The 17,251-nt window shown below is 36.4% G+C and overlaps 2 protein-coding genes across 2 annotated transcripts; both read left to right on the top strand.

Moving 5' to 3' along the window:
- Nucleotides 1-307: 307 nt before the first annotated feature.
- Nucleotides 308-4,005, top strand: LOC105364827 (uncharacterized). Its single transcript, XM_011502860.1, has 9 exons — nt 308-348; nt 412-475; nt 644-750; nt 853-1,010; nt 1,224-1,305; nt 1,740-1,929; nt 2,003-2,202; nt 2,489-2,721; nt 3,746-4,005. Exons 1-9 carry the CDS (start codon nt 308-310, stop codon nt 4,003-4,005), a joined length of 1,335 nt encoding a protein of 444 aa, XP_011501162.1.
- An 8,857-nt stretch (nt 4,006-12,862) lies between these two features.
- Nucleotides 12,863-16,652, top strand: LOC105359191 (leukocyte elastase inhibitor). Its single transcript, XM_011495710.1, has 5 exons — nt 12,863-13,148; nt 13,432-13,764; nt 14,493-14,746; nt 14,841-14,970; nt 15,714-16,652. The coding sequence occupies exons 1-5, from the start codon at nt 12,885-12,887 to the stop codon at nt 16,479-16,481; spliced, it is 1,749 nt and encodes a 582-aa protein (XP_011494012.1). The 5' UTR covers nt 12,863-12,884; the 3' UTR covers nt 16,482-16,652.
- Nucleotides 16,653-17,251: the final 599 nt, after the last annotated feature.

Here is a 17,251-nt window from a genome sequence, read left to right as displayed (position 1 = left end):
ATTTATGATTGTGTGTATATGATTATGCGCAGGTAGAGCGCATAATGTAAAATGTAAACGAGCAAATAAGAGCGATGCTAATGAATTGTGAAATAAAGTGAGCGTTATAATAAAGCTAAGCAAGAGGGGAAAATAATTTTGATTCGTAGCAGTAGCAACATGTTGACCTTTCATTTGTTTATGTCGAGCGCATTGAGCGCCATTAGTGCCCATCGGTACGTTAGTAATGCCGCGATTGCGTTATTCAAGGTTAAGTGACAGCACGTGCCATGCCATGCAGCTAATCGTCCAACGTTTCTCATAAAACATGGAACATTTCGATATCTTTAAAATTCCCGAGAATCCAAAGTGAGTTTGATTAATTTTTTTGAGATTTTGGTGAGCACTGTACACGAGTGACTGAATTTACAGATTGAAATTCGGCGAGCCGCTGAGCGATGTTTGCGACAACGGCATCTTCCACAGTGGCTTGAAAGTAAAGAAAAGTCCGCTGGGCTTCTTCGATTGCCCGGAGATCCCGGATTTATTACACGGGCGTCTGCCCCCCCCCACCTTCCCCCATCACTCCCCTCTCCCCACTCCTTCCCACTCTATCCCACTTAGCGCGTAATCACTACGCTACACAGCATTTCCTTTATTTCAGGACTTGTATCTTAAGGCGTACTTGAGTGCCAAGGGTGACGATGTTGCCGAGTCGTGTAACGAGGGCACGAACGTTAATAAAATATCGAGGATCCTGCTCGCTTTAAAGTAAAATGATCGTTCGTTGTAGGGCTGGACGATTAAAAAGACGATTATACAAGGGTGGCTTGTATTTTTCTGTTTTTTTTTATTTTTTTTTTTTTTATGTAGATCCGGATCGGACGGCCAAGGGACGCTGCACCAGAGAATCAGCTTGATGGCTAAGCTCGAGGCAGGTCGGTGGCTGATGCCCGTGCAGACACCTGCCGGAGCACCACTGTGGCTCCTCCGTCATTTCCTCGGTCGCTTACCCCAGCCTCTCCTCCAAGGTACGACGATAAATTTTCACTTGGTTAATGTTACCTCGAACCATTAGAGCGGGTGGGTATAAGAACGGGGCGTATTACTGACTGTGGGCTGTTGTGTGCGTGAATGAGGCTCGAGTGATGCCGGGCGAGGGGATCGTGGTGGTGGATTAAGTTTTAACGAGGTTCGAGAGGAGGGAAAAATGATGCGTTTATGTATGTGAGGATTTTTTGAAGGTTCACATTGGAAAACCATCGGCGAAACTTGCGGAGCTTCGGCATTTTCCAGAACTGAGGAAGTTATTGAAAGGATTTCCGTGTGAGCAAATCAAACATATATATATATATATATGTATAAATATGTAAATATATATATATGTATAAATAAATATATATATATATATATATTATACGGTGCTTAGAGTGGTGTATGTCTCTCTCTTTCTCTCTCTCTCTCTGTTCAACGGCAGGCCGTCGAATTTGCTTGACTTTGGCTCATTCGTGCACTGCCGTGCATGGAACGAAAATACTTCTAAGCCGAAGCCGCGGGAGGCGGGCGGCTCACGCTTACTACCATCACAATCAAAATTCTTCGTAAATGGAGACATTTGTTTACTGTCCATCCATGTAAAACTAGCCCAACTCACATTACCTATTATTTTATCCGTTAAACTTTGTTTGTTGACGTAAACAATTTTTATTTAGTTACTGCGCTTAAAAAATTTATTCTACTTGTTCCATTCTGTATTTAAGGTCGGTAAAGGCATTGAGCCGAACGGAGTTCGAAGTTTTGGCACTTTTAACGCTTCTCATCAATAGATTATCTTTAATAGATCAGCCTAGAGATAAGGAAGAATTTTCCAATGATGTTTTATGCGCCCTGAGCGAGTACTTTATAGCGTCGATTATTACACGACCGTACAGGCCTGGATTAAACACAAAAGTAAATTCTTATATTTTCACATTGGAATATCGATCAATTAAATCTCAAACTCAAAATTATTATGCTGTTTTAGCTCGATAAAAAGTGTCAGCCACTACTTATCTTTATGTCGAAAAATTGGAATGCGATTTTCGAAAAAACATCGAGAACGGCATTCTTCGACCACTTGTCTACTAACAAAAGACTACAAAAGTCTTTGTCTACGGAATTACATTCATATTTTCAAAGCAACAATTGTAACACAAAGCACACGGACAATCAAAGTTCTAACAAGTAATAAAATATTATTATTATTACTATCATCAATTCGTATAAGTAAGATAAATTAGACTTTTCCTATTTTTCCATAATATTATGCGCATGATTTATAAGGAGAACGGAAATTTCGTAGCTCAAATAGCAATTGCACGCGCTGATCGAATGGGGCCAACAACGATATATTACAATACAATATTAATTTATATAACAATAATTTTAGAGATCTAATGAAAATGCTTGATTACATGGCATTCGTAACGTCTGATTATTTAGCCTAAGCATGATTATTCTATAATTTTAGATTTATAGGATTCGAGCCTTTATTAATCGAGGACAATATTAATCGATCAAAGAAAAACCCTGATAATGATATTCGATCCAAATCCTCACTCCAAAGAAACATATTTGATAATTTACTATTAAGCGAATCGAGTAGCGAAGAGAATTTTTCCGAAATCGATATACTGGAACATTTTGAAAGTGACGCGGAGAGCGCGAAAAATTTTTTCCCCCACCATTCCACACTTACCAAAGGCAAGTATTAATATGAAAATTCAAGCCAATGTAACATTATGGCGCTCTTTAATGTATAATGATTTTTATAAATTAGAAATATGAAATGATTGATTTATCAACGAAATGAAAAAAAATCTTACATTTTATTATGAAAATTTGCCAATTTTTAAGTAAATAATTTAATGTATTCGATACTATGTATATCGAAATATAGGCTCCTAGATTATTAAATAAGTTAATATTTTTCAGTCAATTTTATCAAAAGATTTGCAGTTTGTATTTTATGCATTGGTATTTTATAAAGAACAATTGAAACGTGCAAGTTGTTTTAACGAACAAATTGAAAAGATAATTAAAAGAATTTTATTAAATCTTACCTTTACGTACACTTTCCACATGCATTAATTAAAATTTTTCCTATTTTATTCTTTATTTTTATCTCTGTTTATATTATTTCTTCGATATTAATATAAATACATTTTCGTTCTATAACAATCTTTTGTACATTTTTTTAAAACATTGATTATTTTTAATTAAAGTGTTTACCCTCCAGCCCCTGTCCAATAATCGAACAATTTTTCTGTCTAAAAATAAGTAACGTTCTACAAAAATATTATCATACAGTTTGTCATTATTGAACTAATATTTATTAAATTTTCATTACATTTAATAAATGATTTAGTACAATGAAATCAAAATATCTATTAACTTCAAAATTTTATACATTGAAGAAAGCAGCAAATTTCGTTTGAAACATCACTGTTTGGAGGATTCCTAATTATATGAATACAATAAACCTACAAATTTAACATTTTTTTTTTCTCTACAATAAAAAAATAAAAAACTTAACCATTCATACAATATAATTATTAAGGTATAATCTGGATTTTTTTTTTATTTTTTTTTTTTTTTTTTTTTTTTTTTTTTTTAATATATGTATATATGTTTAATATTATTCTGTTGATCGATGAAATGATAAAATTTGATATTATATCGTTAAGAGTGACACTTAGTAGGTAAATATTTTAATTTAATGTTTCAGATAATAATATAAAAGCCCATATGGTGAAAGACGAAGATCTTTTACTAAAAGAGACAGCAAGTACTTCGGCTTTATTGCCTTCAAAAAAAACGGATTTTGGTACGAAATCGAACCTAAAATTACGTAAACGTGCATTATTTTGCAATCGTTTCCCACAGAATTTATTAATTAGTCGATTAGATAAAGTCCAAAATATTGTAAATACCAGCTCTACAGAATATGAATTCTATAGTATTCCGAATTCGGAAAATTCGGATTAATTTTTGTAAAATTTTGTATGTTTGTAAGTGAAGTATATTACTTTTTTTCTTCTTCTGTATAATTATAAAAGTAAATTTCATACCAAATATATAATATTAATTTTCATTAAACAGGTTCGTACATTTTATGTTTCCAGTAGAAATTATATTTACGAAATTAAAATAGAATGGTGTATTTTTAACATTTTTTTTTACCTCCAGCTTTAAGCAAACAACATTTGAATGTAAAAATAATGAAGTATTAATTTATTGCGTATTAGAAAATTTCATTTTAGTAACATATAGTAATTTTGTTTTCGCTTTCTTTTTAATCAATATAAGTTATTCCGACGATCTTATTACTTTTGAAATATTACAATACATCAAGTGTTATTACCAAATAATTGTAAACTCATCCTTTGTATTTCTCGATAAATTATTTCATCGATTTTGTATTCAATATTCAATTATGAAATAGCATTTATTGCATAATGTATATTATTATTATTCGACTAATTTAAAAGAAAATAGATAAAATATTAAAATATCGATCTAATCGTTTCATTTAAAATATTCAATTAAACCTATAGAATGTTGGACTATCATGATAATTAATAATTCTCAAAATTCACGCAGATAAAATTTTAATGATTCATCGACTTAAATGTTATATAATCCGAGTTAATTTATATTATCAAATATGGCCGTTCTAAATATTTCAATTAATCGATAATCATTTTTCCAATTAGTTTTTAGAGAAATATAAAAAATATTACGACATCGAATGAATTAGAAATATTATTATGAAATCTAATATGAAAATTAATTATGAAATCTCCGAAAGATACGAAAATACGTTAAATTTAAGTAAATGTAATATAAAAAATAAATGTTCTTATATACATATCAACGCAAATTATATTGTTATATATATATATATATATATATATATATATATATATATAAATGTATAAATAATTATTTAACAACATGATTTTGGTTTCGATGAATTATAGTATAAAGACCTCATATTTTAATTCATCAAATTCAAAGATTTTTCTTAATGATAGACACACAAATCGTTAAAAAAAAATTCAAATTTTTTACTTTGAAATCCATTATATGAGATACATGCTTGATTAAATTAATCCATAAATTTTCTTCGATTCTGATTTTTGTTTCACCCTTTATCAATAAAATATATCGAATAAAAATTAGTTATTTTGTTCAGTTTTACGATACCTGGAAAATCGTTAAAAAATTCTTGTCTTTTTAACTGTGACTATGATGGGTAGGTAAGGTATGCTTCTAATAATAATAATAAAAAAAAAATATAAATGCTATAGAGATTTAAATGTATTGAAAATTATTCCGATAAAATAATATGGATGCTAAAAGTATATGTTGAAGCGTTGGTTATCTCTAGGCAAATGCCATGCGTAAAATTTTCAAACGATAGCATAAAATGTACATCGAAAAATTTATGTCAATAACAGCTAAAAATAATCACAAAAAACATATATAATCGACAATAACTTAGCTTCCAAGTTATCGTTATATCGTTGCTTAATTATCCGAATTTATTGCTCTACATAGTCAAGTTGAATGGCTATAGTTTGTAAAAAGTCTCAAACCCATGCAAAATTTCATTTAATCTTGTACTATAATAATAATTATATTTTGGTTTATATTTTTTAGCAGATGTTTTATATGGGATTATTATTATAAAGAAACAGTTAAACTTTTACACGTATATTATAATAATTAATTATAACGATTCTATTTATTGTGCAAATAATTGCAACTTTCTATAAAAATTATCGCTGCAATAAAATTAATAAATTAATAATGAAATATTAATTTCCAAAGGTTCTTTCATTGAACTTTTTTTCACCCTATGTTCATTATAAAATATAATTTCAATTAAACAGATGATTCAATAAGTCGAATATCATTTTTCTCCATTCCTTTATGCGAATAAAAAAAATATTAGCTTTTAATTGCAGGTGAAACAATTAGAGATTTTATAAGGCATTTGACACATTGATATTTCATAATAAAATGGAAATTTCTCATTTTTTTTTTCTTTCTTCATTAGAGGAAAATACAACTACTGGAAGTATTATAATACGTGTAATATATTGGAAAAATTATCAGGATTGGTTTGATATACAATACTTTTGTTAAATTAATAATTAAAACAGACATACTGAATTATTCATTGTACTTGATTGTTAATTAAATAATGAAACGTCTTAGGCATGTATATATATATATATATATATGAGAAAAATAATTTATGTTTACAATAATTAATTAATTATTAGCTATTTTACGGGAAGCTTACGTGCCGATACGTAAGCGTCTAATGAAATGCTTCTCAGAATTATAAAAAGATGTTTTCCGCCGTTAAAATTATTAAATGTTTAAACAACACCATATAGATTAATATCAAAATGATATTAAATTACGATATTAAAATGATATTTTATATTATCTTGCGAAAAACTAGAGAGAAAGAAAGAAGGAAGTAAAATTTTAATTCAAATGTTTGAATGTTTAATCGTCTCTTGTAGTTTGGAAATCAGTACAAAAATATCAAAATTAAGGCGATTAAAATTCAACGAACCAATGAATATAATTAAATTTAATATCCGCGTCTTATTCATTACTTAAGAGGATTGTAAATATGTTAGCTACCAACGGTTAATAAATTGCATTAAAGCTTCAGTTCGATAGGAGCCGAGAATCTACGTTGGCTTAATGTACACATTATGGCCTCTTTTGATCTCCTCCATCCATTTCATTATTTCGTTCCCTCCCACCCTCCATCCCTGGCCTCGCCCCATCGACGTTACCCTTGTTCTCAATCTGCAATCTAACAATCAAAGCTTGGCAATTCCTATAAGGGCTTGAAAAATCCGTTATCATAAACCGACCACATCCAATGGTATTAAAGACTTTTTACATTTCAATGCGAACGTTAAAGACAGTAAATCAAAATTTTTACGCAGCAGCAGGATAATTAAGAAAAATGCAAAATAATCGCTAATATTAGGTGTATATACTATTATTATTATTTATTTATTTTTTTTTATCTTGTATATCGAACGAGAAGTAATTACGCATTAAATAAGCCAAAGAAAAAAGAGAAAAAAAAGCAAAAGTGTAAGGAGATATTGATAAAAGTTGGTTGCAATAGGCATCGCGAACAGTGCAGCAAGAAGAAGCATCGACAAGGTTTGTGAAAAATGTTGGATAGGATCATTAGGAGAGTGCAGGTTCTGCAGTCAAGTTGACCCGATCTTGGCAACGGAAGCACAAAGAGAAGCTTAATTACTCCAAGTGAGCGACGGAAATGTCGATTTAAATGGCCACGCTTGTCGAGCACTTTACATGCAAAATACGGAGACTTAATTAAGGCAATTAGCTGGAAGACAAGCGATGGTATATCGTGGCGCACCAAATGTCGCGCACTTGCCGCTGACAATCGATCGACTCGCATTCACCTTATGACGCGCATGCATTTCCACCGTTTCCTCCTATTCATATGCCTTGGAGCTGCAACGTCGCGTTGCGCGCGAGCGCGCACGCACAGACACAGACGGCGAGGTGCTCCGCGGCTTTGGAATTGCGGCAAAGATAATCAATCCACTGAGCCTTTTCTCTCGATTTCCTGGTTATTATAATCGCGGCATGCGAGGGACTTTTACCTTTCACATTTTCGTTTATTTTCCTTATCGCGAGGCTCGCAGGTACACTGATCGGATGTAAGTTTTGTGTCTCGTTACGGCGAGGTAGTGGAAGGGGGAAGGGCGGGCGAGACAATTACCGCCACGCCATAGGTCTGTCGCATCAATGGGGGCAATTTTATGTATGTCGGGCTGTGGAAGAAAGCTCGGGCACGCGTGCGCATGCGTGCCCGTCGTCGATCGGAGCTTTCACAGATCGTATGGGCAGAGTTTCGAGTCGCGATGAATTATCGGCGATGCGTGAAGCACAACGGCCCTGTGACTTTTAAGTCAATTTATATTACGTGCGCGTTATTTGCCAATTTGTCAATGGGGTTTCTCCATGTTTTATGGATTTTGCTTACATCGATCGAGTCATGTGTCTCAGTCACGAGTTTTATTTTTAAAATGATAATCAATGGATCTTCGCTTTGGTATTCGTTGGCAATTTTGTATAAGCGATGTATCGCTTATCTCCCAATGCATCGCCAATCAAAATTACGAAAGTTTCAACGAAATGTGCCCACTATTTTCCAATATTACGAGCAAGTCTATAGCAATTGGATTTGTAATTCGCACTAATCATTAGCAATTAGCGTCGAAGTGCACAACACTTTAGATTTATAATAAAGTTATGAAAATATATCTTTCAAGCTTTTGAACGTGCTAAACTTGATGAAATTTCATAATCGCTGTAAGATAAAATCATAGCCGTTGGGTAGAATGAGACGAGTTTTCCTCGTTGCACTTATCTTACACTAAATGCGATATATGTGATTGTTATTAACATTTGTTTATAAGAGTTTCCTTGATATTGATATTCATGGATCTGATAGTGTTGTTAAAGCTAGAATTAGTATAGCTTTGTGCGAGGTAAAACATTTGAATGTCATAAAGTGCTTTTTAACGTCGGAGACTAAATAATTAGATTAAGCAAATGTAAATTATATAATGTTGAAATACTCGTTTCCAACAATATTCAACAACACATTGTTATTGAATTACGATTTTGAAATTATTCTTTTACGTTAGCGTGAAATTTTTCTAAAAGGAATTAATGATTACCTATAATTAAATCATTAAATGTTAGTACGTTCGTCCGATGGTGTTTTGGAAAAACCAGTAAAAATTTTATTGATTTTCGTTCTTATGAACAAATAAAGGTAAAGATATATATATATATATATATATATGTGTGTGTGTAAATTTTTTTTTTTGTTTTTTTTTTTATTTTCCATCAGAATAATAATCAATAAGTTTTATTATATATTCTCGAGCACGTATATTATTCATATTACTCAATACTTTTAAATAAAATTTGTTTGATCTTTGAGTTCTCTTTGTACTTTAGGATTTGTCAGCTTTTCTTAAGATAAAGTCTAATAATTACGTTTTGATAGTTTTACTTGGTTTTTTTTTTTTTTAATTATTCATAAAAAAAGAACGCTTATTAATATGTATAATTTTCAATTTATTATTTTTCTGAAACTCGTTGTTGATAATAGTTTTTTTTTTTTTTTTTTTGCTTTTGTTATTATTTTTGTATTGATAACATTACACCGATTCACTTTGGAGATTTTATAAACGTTAACGAATTTATATTTTTGCAAATTGGAGTTTGATCAATCATTACTCAAATCTTTAAATATGGTACGATAAGTAAATGTATGAAATTATATATATATATATATATATATATATATATATTTGTAATTGAAGTATTTTATCGTGAAAATGAATTTTGAATGCAAATTGACCGTCGCTCTAATCAATAAGTTAACAGGCGTTTACCAACAATTTTAACGACTCTATCTTTACCGAATGTACGAAGAGAAAAGGTCGGCATTGTGACGTATAGAATTCGAAATTTAAAGTGTGCAGTCTTTTTTAAAGAGATATTAGTAAAAAGCCGAACATTCATGCACTACATACCTAATGTTTCTCTTTGAGCGCGCGCGCGCGCGCACCCACACACACGTTTACGGAATAAGTCCAACCGAATGGAATGACAATTGTGTATTCAAAGCTTTTAGAATGATTGTCAAATGGTAATATGAACGTCGAAGATGTTTAATATTGAACTGCAAATACATGAAAATATTACAATCAATTATTATTGCTCATACATAGGATATTATTCAATGGTCTTTGTCATTACTTATATTCGTAGCAACTAACGGCGTGGCTGACAATTTGGAAGAATATAATTGTTACAAATTAATGCAGTTTAGGCGTATGCTTACTGTCCCTTAAACGTGAAAACTTGGCGAAAAAAGTCCCAAGACGCGAAACGCATTTGTGACTACTTTTTACGAAGGAGCATAAAAATTGGCGATTACCGGTTGCACTTCACTTCAATTCGCAAATCCGTGCAATCAAAGTAATTGGAAGTGAATTTGAGTATCCGTATTATAAAGTAGGCAATGAAATTCTAGTCGGTCCTTTAACTCGGCAAATCCTCGACTCGATCGATGCTCGCGATTCGGCTTGGGAGTTTTTCCCAGGGAGTCCAACGATCGCTTCCGCTCAGGCTTACGCACACACGTAAGGAACAAGAAATAGTTAAAGCGCAATCGATTTGAAATGCGCCGAAATTTCAAGCAAGGGCTTCGGGCGTCGCTTAGGTAAGTGTCCGCCGACCGGAGTCAACCTCTCGACGCGATCGTCTCACCTCCTTGGGTCACGATCGCCTCCTACCTGGCGCGTCTCGTTATCTCGCGGTCAAGGTCAAGGGGCCGCCGATCGCGATCGCGATCCCGTCGCAGTTGGTGGCGGTGGCAGCGGCGGCTGCCGTTGCTGCTGCGTTGGCGGCGATGCTGGCGGCGGTGGCGACGGACGTGGTGGGGACCCCGGGCGCGGTAAATAGGAGCGCGAGCGAATGGCGATGAAGCAGTTCACGAGGCGCGCGACTCCCGGCCTTACCGATCTATTTCACGAGCTCCGACATTCATTTTCCTTCGACGAGACAGCAAGTTGTTACGCAGCTCCAGCGCCGGTGAGTCCTCGTGATTGTAGATGCGGGCGAGCCGGCGTCGAGTAGTGTTGGTGCCGTCGCTCGCCCAAGCTCTCGACGAAATGTAACAATTATGTCCCAATCGTTAATCTCTCTCACTCTGCGGATATAATTGCGCGAATTCAAGTCGCTATTGGCGATTGGGCCGCGTGTACGGTATTTATGATTAGAGTAGGCGACCGAGGCATTGTATCGGCAATTACACTCGCGCAAAACATCGTAAAACTTTCTCGCTGTTGACGCAATTGTGGAGGCACATTTATCGTCAGGCGGTCCGGATAATCCTTGCGAGAGGAAATTTTAAGCTTTCGTTAAATTAATGAAGTTTTGTCAGACGTACGTAGCGGGTTTAAGTTGTGCGATAAGTGTAAAAAATTTCCGCTTAAACTAAAAACTCGCGACCGGGTCATCGAGGCTGAGTTATTCGGGATTTATCATTTATTTTTATAGGTTTCGGTAGCGTGGTTATCCTCGCTCACAATCTCCCGAGCGAATTTCCGATTTGCTAGAGCGCATCGCTCCATTATGAATAATTCATCGTCCGCGCGATAAATGTTCTATTTAGCTTATCTTTGTCGTGAAAAGAGTTGGCGAAAGTAGCGATATTATTTGCTCTAGAATTAGTATTATTGCAACTTGGGTGATATTCCGACTCGCGCTGCTACACGAAAGAACTGCGAATTCATTGTATATTGGTGTGGTTGAAGAGTGGTGGAGGAGTAGAGAATAACGCAACAAGCCAGGCGCACACGGTTATTGTTTAAGCTTGAACAAATGAAGTAACGCGAGCGAAAGTTCACTTAAGCGTCGAGTTAAATATTTTAATGAAATTAGCATGGAGGCTAGCGTATAATAGACAATCGTCGCTTATTCCACCTTCAACTGCCGAGCGCTGGGTTGAGGTTCGTTTGCCTGGTGCTTAACCGCGGTAATGCGGGCGATTCGAGTCATTAGCATATAACAAACGATCCAGAGACAGCGAGAATGGGATTTTCGCTGAGCGAAGGTTCGAGCGAGACCTTGAATAAAAATTATTTCAATTGTATGGAGATTCGCTTTAATTCTCTCTCTCTCTCTCTCTCTCTATCTCTCTATCTCTATCTCTCTATCTCTCTCTATCTCCCTCGTTCTTAGAATTCGCAACGTCCGTGTATTCAAGCGTCGTTGAAGAAACCAACTGCGAGCGAACGTAATCGAATAAAAATCGGGGAAACTAAACGTAATGGCATTTGTAGAACAGGAAAAGTCACGAATAATCGGCTCTTAAAAAAAAAAAAATGAAATCGATGGATAACCGAAATAATAAAAAAAACGGGATAAAGAAGAGAAGGGAATGGAGGCAAAAAAGATTTCCAATGAAAATTCCAACTTTCCCATATCATATCATATCATACCCATATCATTTTCAAAGCGCAACGAGACATTATCGAAATCGTCTCCTGCCATCCCCCCCCCCCATCGTATGGCACGTTATTGCAAGAGACTCACCTCGATCGAATCTTTTCCTCTTCTTCATTTGTTTATTTTGTTTTATAATGGACGAATGATGCACGGTTTTTCTGCTTTCCTTTTCGCCGGCAATAATCATTGCGAGAGATATTTCTGGGGAAAAATCGCAGTCGACGTCGCTCGGCCATCGCTATACTTTAGCATCATCATTTTTAATGCCTCGGCCCAGACGCTCGCCACGGCCCAACGAACGACCCATAAAGGCCTATGTTTTTTGCCATGACGAATATTTTATCGAGTGACGCGACTATTTCCATTCTTTATTACAATAAAAAGTCCAATGACAAAAGGCAACTTCACGAATTAATGGACGGCGAGAGGGAGGCAAAGGTGGGAAAGCCGGGCGCGTGCGTTTTCCTCCGATCGATTATCTGCGAAGCGACGACGATACTCGGCCGTCCAATCGCGTGACAAGCCATTATCCATTCGTTGTTTAAGCTCGCCGTGAAAGCTCGACGAAAGAGATAAAATCAGCGGTGCATACGGCGAGCGGAAACAAGATTGTAAATATAATGCGCAGGCAGAGACAGACAAACAGACAGAGAGAGATAGAGAGAGAGAGATAGATAGAGAGAGAGAGAGAGAGAGAGAGAGAGTGGAAGAGAGGGAGAGAGGGATAGAGAGAGGGAGAGAGCAATCAACGCGTCATGATGAACCTCCTGGGGCTGACGTACCTGGCCATCGGCTTGGCGGTCTGTCACGCGCAGTTCGTTTTCCCGGACCAGTACGAGGCAATGAAGCTGGAGGCTGAGAGGCGACTTAGCACGAGACCGACGTACCCGCAGAGCTTTAGCGGCGGCTCTCAGTCCCTGAGCTTGGCACCGTCTTCCTTTCCTTGGAGGCAGGAATCCACAAGGCCGTCCCACCTCTCAATAGCCAACGCTCTCCTACCCCCCGGATGGCAAGACTATGTATGACCCTTGGCCTTGTCCTTGGGGCCGTTGGCTCATTTCCTTGCATTTGTCAGTGTGCGTTCGAAGTTTTGTCGTTACCACGAGCCGCTCACCGGCGATTCATTGGCTTTTGAAGCTTTTGAAAGCCCGGGGTAGAGGCTATCGGTAGTGAGTGTTCGTGGTTCAATTACATTGGACGCGAGGGTTGTCCGCGTGGCGTCCGTAGTTGGCAAATCGAAGGAAAAAGCTTACGCAGCCCCGAGGGACCTTGCAATAGCGAAATAACATACGATTTTTTCAGGTAATAAATCTCATATCGACGGGAGTTACGCAATTCACCCTCGATATGGATCGCGCTGTCGACAATGCGAGCTCCTCCTCGTCGAGTCGTGAAAATGTGCTTTTCTCACCAGTTAGCTTAACAGCTACACTGGCGATGGTGCTCCTGGCTTCCGGTGGCAAAACTTTCGAGGAGGTCACGAGAATTCTTGGACTGCAATCGGGTGTCGATATTTCCAATCATTCCGAGGTTGTGCATCGAATTTTTGGCTTATTGATTCAAGAATTTAACGAGGACTATCGCGCTGACAAAAATATGCCACAATGCGAAGTTGCATTCGGTATTTTTGTCCAGGTATCTCTCGCATGCATATTAAATTACATTATTTATCTCCTTTTACTTTTGCACTCGATGCAATGCTTTTCAATATTCTAGTCCCATTCACTATTCACACTCTAAATTTACTTTTTTTTTTTTTTTAGACAATTTATCATTTTTTAGTAAGTTATAGTTGTGAGAAATAAAGCTTTCTTCCCCTCCTCCCCTTCCTCTTCCCATTCAACATACTGTTACGTACAAATAATAATTAGTCACTTTGAAAAGCTTGCAAAGAAAATTCGAGCATTATTCTTTACTGTAGAATAAAAGTCATCTTACTTTAATGTACTCCCATACATAATACGCAGACTGTCCTTTTCATTATATGCACATTTCTTTATTCAAGGCCGTTCATTTAATCTCAACGATATACCGATAAATTTAATTTTACCAATGAGAATTTTTTGTAATATGTTTTCTTTTTTTTTTTTTAATAAAGTGCCTTGTTTTACGTCCAATCGTGGAAAGGGGGAAGGGCATTTTAAACGATAGGAGTCCTTTAAAGTCTCTAAATAATTGGTAAAATATCTTTGCTTTGCGTGACACGGGAGTATACAAATGTATTAATAGCGGTAATTTTCGTAAGATTAAGTACAATAATTTGTCCCGTTAACATCATCAATTACATAACTATACGACAACTATACACATGAACATGATTATTATGATTATTATAGAATATATATGACATTTCTATACTATAGGATGGCTATCCTATTCGTAAAGAGTTTCGAGCCGTTAGCGATAAAATCTACAAAAGCGATGTGACGAGCGTCGATTTTTCCAATCATAATGATAAGGCACAGTCGATAATTAATAATTGGGTGGACGACAAGACAATGGGTAAAATTAAGAAATTGCTGAACGAGCCGCCAAATCCTTTATCCGCAGTTATTATTGCATCCGCTTTATACTTTAATGGAGAGTGGAATCAGCACTTTTACGAAGGAACGAAGAGGTTTGTATTATTGTTCAAGCGAAAAAAAAAACGATTTTCAATCAATCTTATTATTGATCATATAATTCTTATATAAAGTTTGCTTTGTGTACAGGAAGGCATTCTATATCGAGCCGAATGAAATTATTTACGTGGACTTCATGTACAACGGTGGTACCTTTCCATTTTACGAAGACCAAAATCTCGGCTTAAAGATCATTGGACTCCCATACAAGGGCCTTAAAGTAATGGTTTTCATTGACAATTATTTGATCCTTAAGGACATTCGTTAAAACAAGCTCAGCAAATTTTTGCATTAACATTAAGGATTAGGAAGTATTCGATCATGGGATTACCAACGACAATCATAATGCGTCGCCGTCATTCGCTACTTGCACAATTCGCAAACTTGAGGAGACGACGACGGTTCCCAATTATATGCAAAATGCATTTACAAAATTCGCATTATAATTGTATATTGAAGGCAAAGCCAAGTTGGAATTCATTTAAATCGAGAGTTGCATGTTTACAAGGGCTATCTATATATATATATATATATATGTATATATATATATATAAAGAGTCATTAAATTAATTATCAAATAATTAGATCGCTAATCGGAAATTCCAATCTATTTACGTAATGCCACTGTTTAAAAAGAACAACAAGTTCAATAATTTACTCATTTCGATAATGTTGCATTCAAATTCAGCTCAATTTGCGCGATTAAATAAATAGTTGCAGTAAAAACTTGAGACAGCGACATAAATAAGCTTATCTAACGATCGCTTTATACGTTGTAAAATCAAATCAGTGATATGGGGGGGGGGGGGTGTTTAAATAGTCAATTGTCACATTAATAATTTCCATAACGATTAATCAATAAATGTTAATGGGCTTGGAAGGCGCACACGTTAATAATAATTTGCCCGTTAAAAGCTTAGGAGGCTTGCATAAGCGGCGATTCTTTAAATTATTGATTCGCAGGTATCTATGTACGCGATCCTTCCAACGGCAAGTGGCGCTGCCGCCCTCAAGGAGATCAAGAGGCACCTGACACCCGACGTCATTGACCGTCTCATAAACAACATGCAAAATAACTCGTGCTTAATCAGCTACCCGAAGATGGAGCTGTCGAGCACCCTACAGCTTCGGAGTGCTCTCAAGTCATTGGGCCTCCTCTCACTCTTCGATCCCAGAACCGCCGACCTAAGTATCCTATCCCCAGGTCGCGGTCACGGAGACAACGTCGACGGCGGCCCCGCATTCATAACCTGGAGGTCCTTGGATCCCGACTCTACCGACGATTACAGGCGTCAGTCCAAGTCAGGGAGGCCGAACTTCCTTTACAAGTATAACACGCGTAATTACACGGTCGAGCAGTGGAATAACGGTTACAAGTTGCGTTACACGCCGCGCGTCAAACGTCAGAGTCGCTCGGTCGAGCGGGAGTTCGCCGATTTCCTCGGGAGCCAGCGGTTGGCGCTCTTTGGGCTCGATGAGCTTCGGAATAGCGCCGGGGTGACGAACCCGGGCTTGTTCGCCGACGACGTCGTTCACAAGGTCGAGATGACGGTGAACGAGAGGGGAACCGAGGCCGCTGCCGTGACGGGTGTCCTGCTCAACAGGAGCGGCGATTATAGGCGTTTCATCGCCAATCGGCCCTTCCTCTTCTTCATCAGGCACGACCTCTCCAAGCTCATTTGGTTCTGGGGCAGCATCAATCGGCCTACGCCCTTTTACCACGATCCCTGATACCCCTTTCGGTGCCTCAAACGGACGGTCTCCTCCTGTCTTTCTCATCCACTCGCACTTGTCGGATTTAATACTCGGAGACTTTCCTCGGCACATTTTCGACGCTCGATCGAGGCACTTTCGATAATAGCTGGCTTTTACGATTCAGCCACGACCGTGCGGTAGGGAACGTGGGAAAAAGCTTCGCCCCTTTCTATCTCACACGCTTATCCTTTGTCCCCTTTATTACGTCTCGTTCTTACAGCTTCTGAATTCTGAAGAGGGGGAGGTTTCGTTTTCGCCCATACCATATATATAATTTTGCACAGACGTGCATGTCTGTATCTATCTAAGCCCTCTCACTTCTTTCGTGATCTAATTTATTAATTCATAATTCAAGTATTAACAATCTTACGGATGGTAATTTACGTGCAATTGCAATTGCAATTGAAATGTTTTAGAACAATGTAGACATTTTACGTGTGAAAGAGGGATTTATTTTTAATAATTCTTCTATCCACGATTCTACAAACATACAATTCCTTACGAGTGGACAAAAATAAAAGAAAAAATGATGAAGAAAAAAGAAGAAACAAACAGAATGAAAGAGGATGAAAAGATAGCAATAATAACACATATTATTAGAGTATTCTTAATAATAACAAACGAATGTAATTATTAGTATAAGACAATTTATTAAAAAGACAACAAAAAAAAAGAAAAAAGAAAGAAAAAAGAAAGAAGAAGAAGAAGAAGAAGAAGAAGAAGAAGAAGAAATGTATAGTTCATTA

This window comes from Ceratosolen solmsi, unplaced genomic scaffold, assembly GCF_000503995.2.
Source record: "Ceratosolen solmsi marchali unplaced genomic scaffold, CerSol_1.0 scaffold10, whole genome shotgun sequence".
Taxonomy (NCBI): Eukaryota; Metazoa; Arthropoda; class Insecta; order Hymenoptera; family Agaonidae; genus Ceratosolen; species Ceratosolen solmsi.
This window is presented reverse-complemented; position numbering and strand designations above follow the sequence as displayed.

What these genes read in the sequence shown, in the direction of transcription:
- LOC105364827 (XM_011502860.1), top strand. Translation starts at nt 308, where the DNA reads ATGGAACATTTCGATATCTTTAAAATTCCCGAGAATCCAAA. An exon ending in AAAATTCCCGAGAATCCAAA is followed by an intron (nt 349 to 411) that starts GTGAGTTTGATT and finishes CTGAATTTACAG; the next exon opens with ATTGAAATTCGGCGAGCCGC. An exon ending in GACAATCAAAGTTCTAACAA is followed by an intron (nt 2,203 to 2,488) that starts GTAATAAAATAT and finishes CTATAATTTTAG; the next exon opens with ATTTATAGGATTCGAGCCTT.
- LOC105359191 (XM_011495710.1), top strand. Translation starts at nt 12,885, where the DNA reads ATGATGAACCTCCTGGGGCTGACGTACCTGGCCATCGGCTTGGCGGTC. An exon ending in CCCCCGGATGGCAAGACTAT is followed by an intron (nt 13,149 to 13,431) that starts GTATGACCCTTG and finishes CGATTTTTTCAG; the next exon opens with GTAATAAATCTCATATCGAC. An exon ending in CATTCGGTATTTTTGTCCAG is followed by an intron (nt 13,765 to 14,492) that starts GTATCTCTCGCA and finishes TCTATACTATAG; the next exon opens with GATGGCTATCCTATTCGTAA.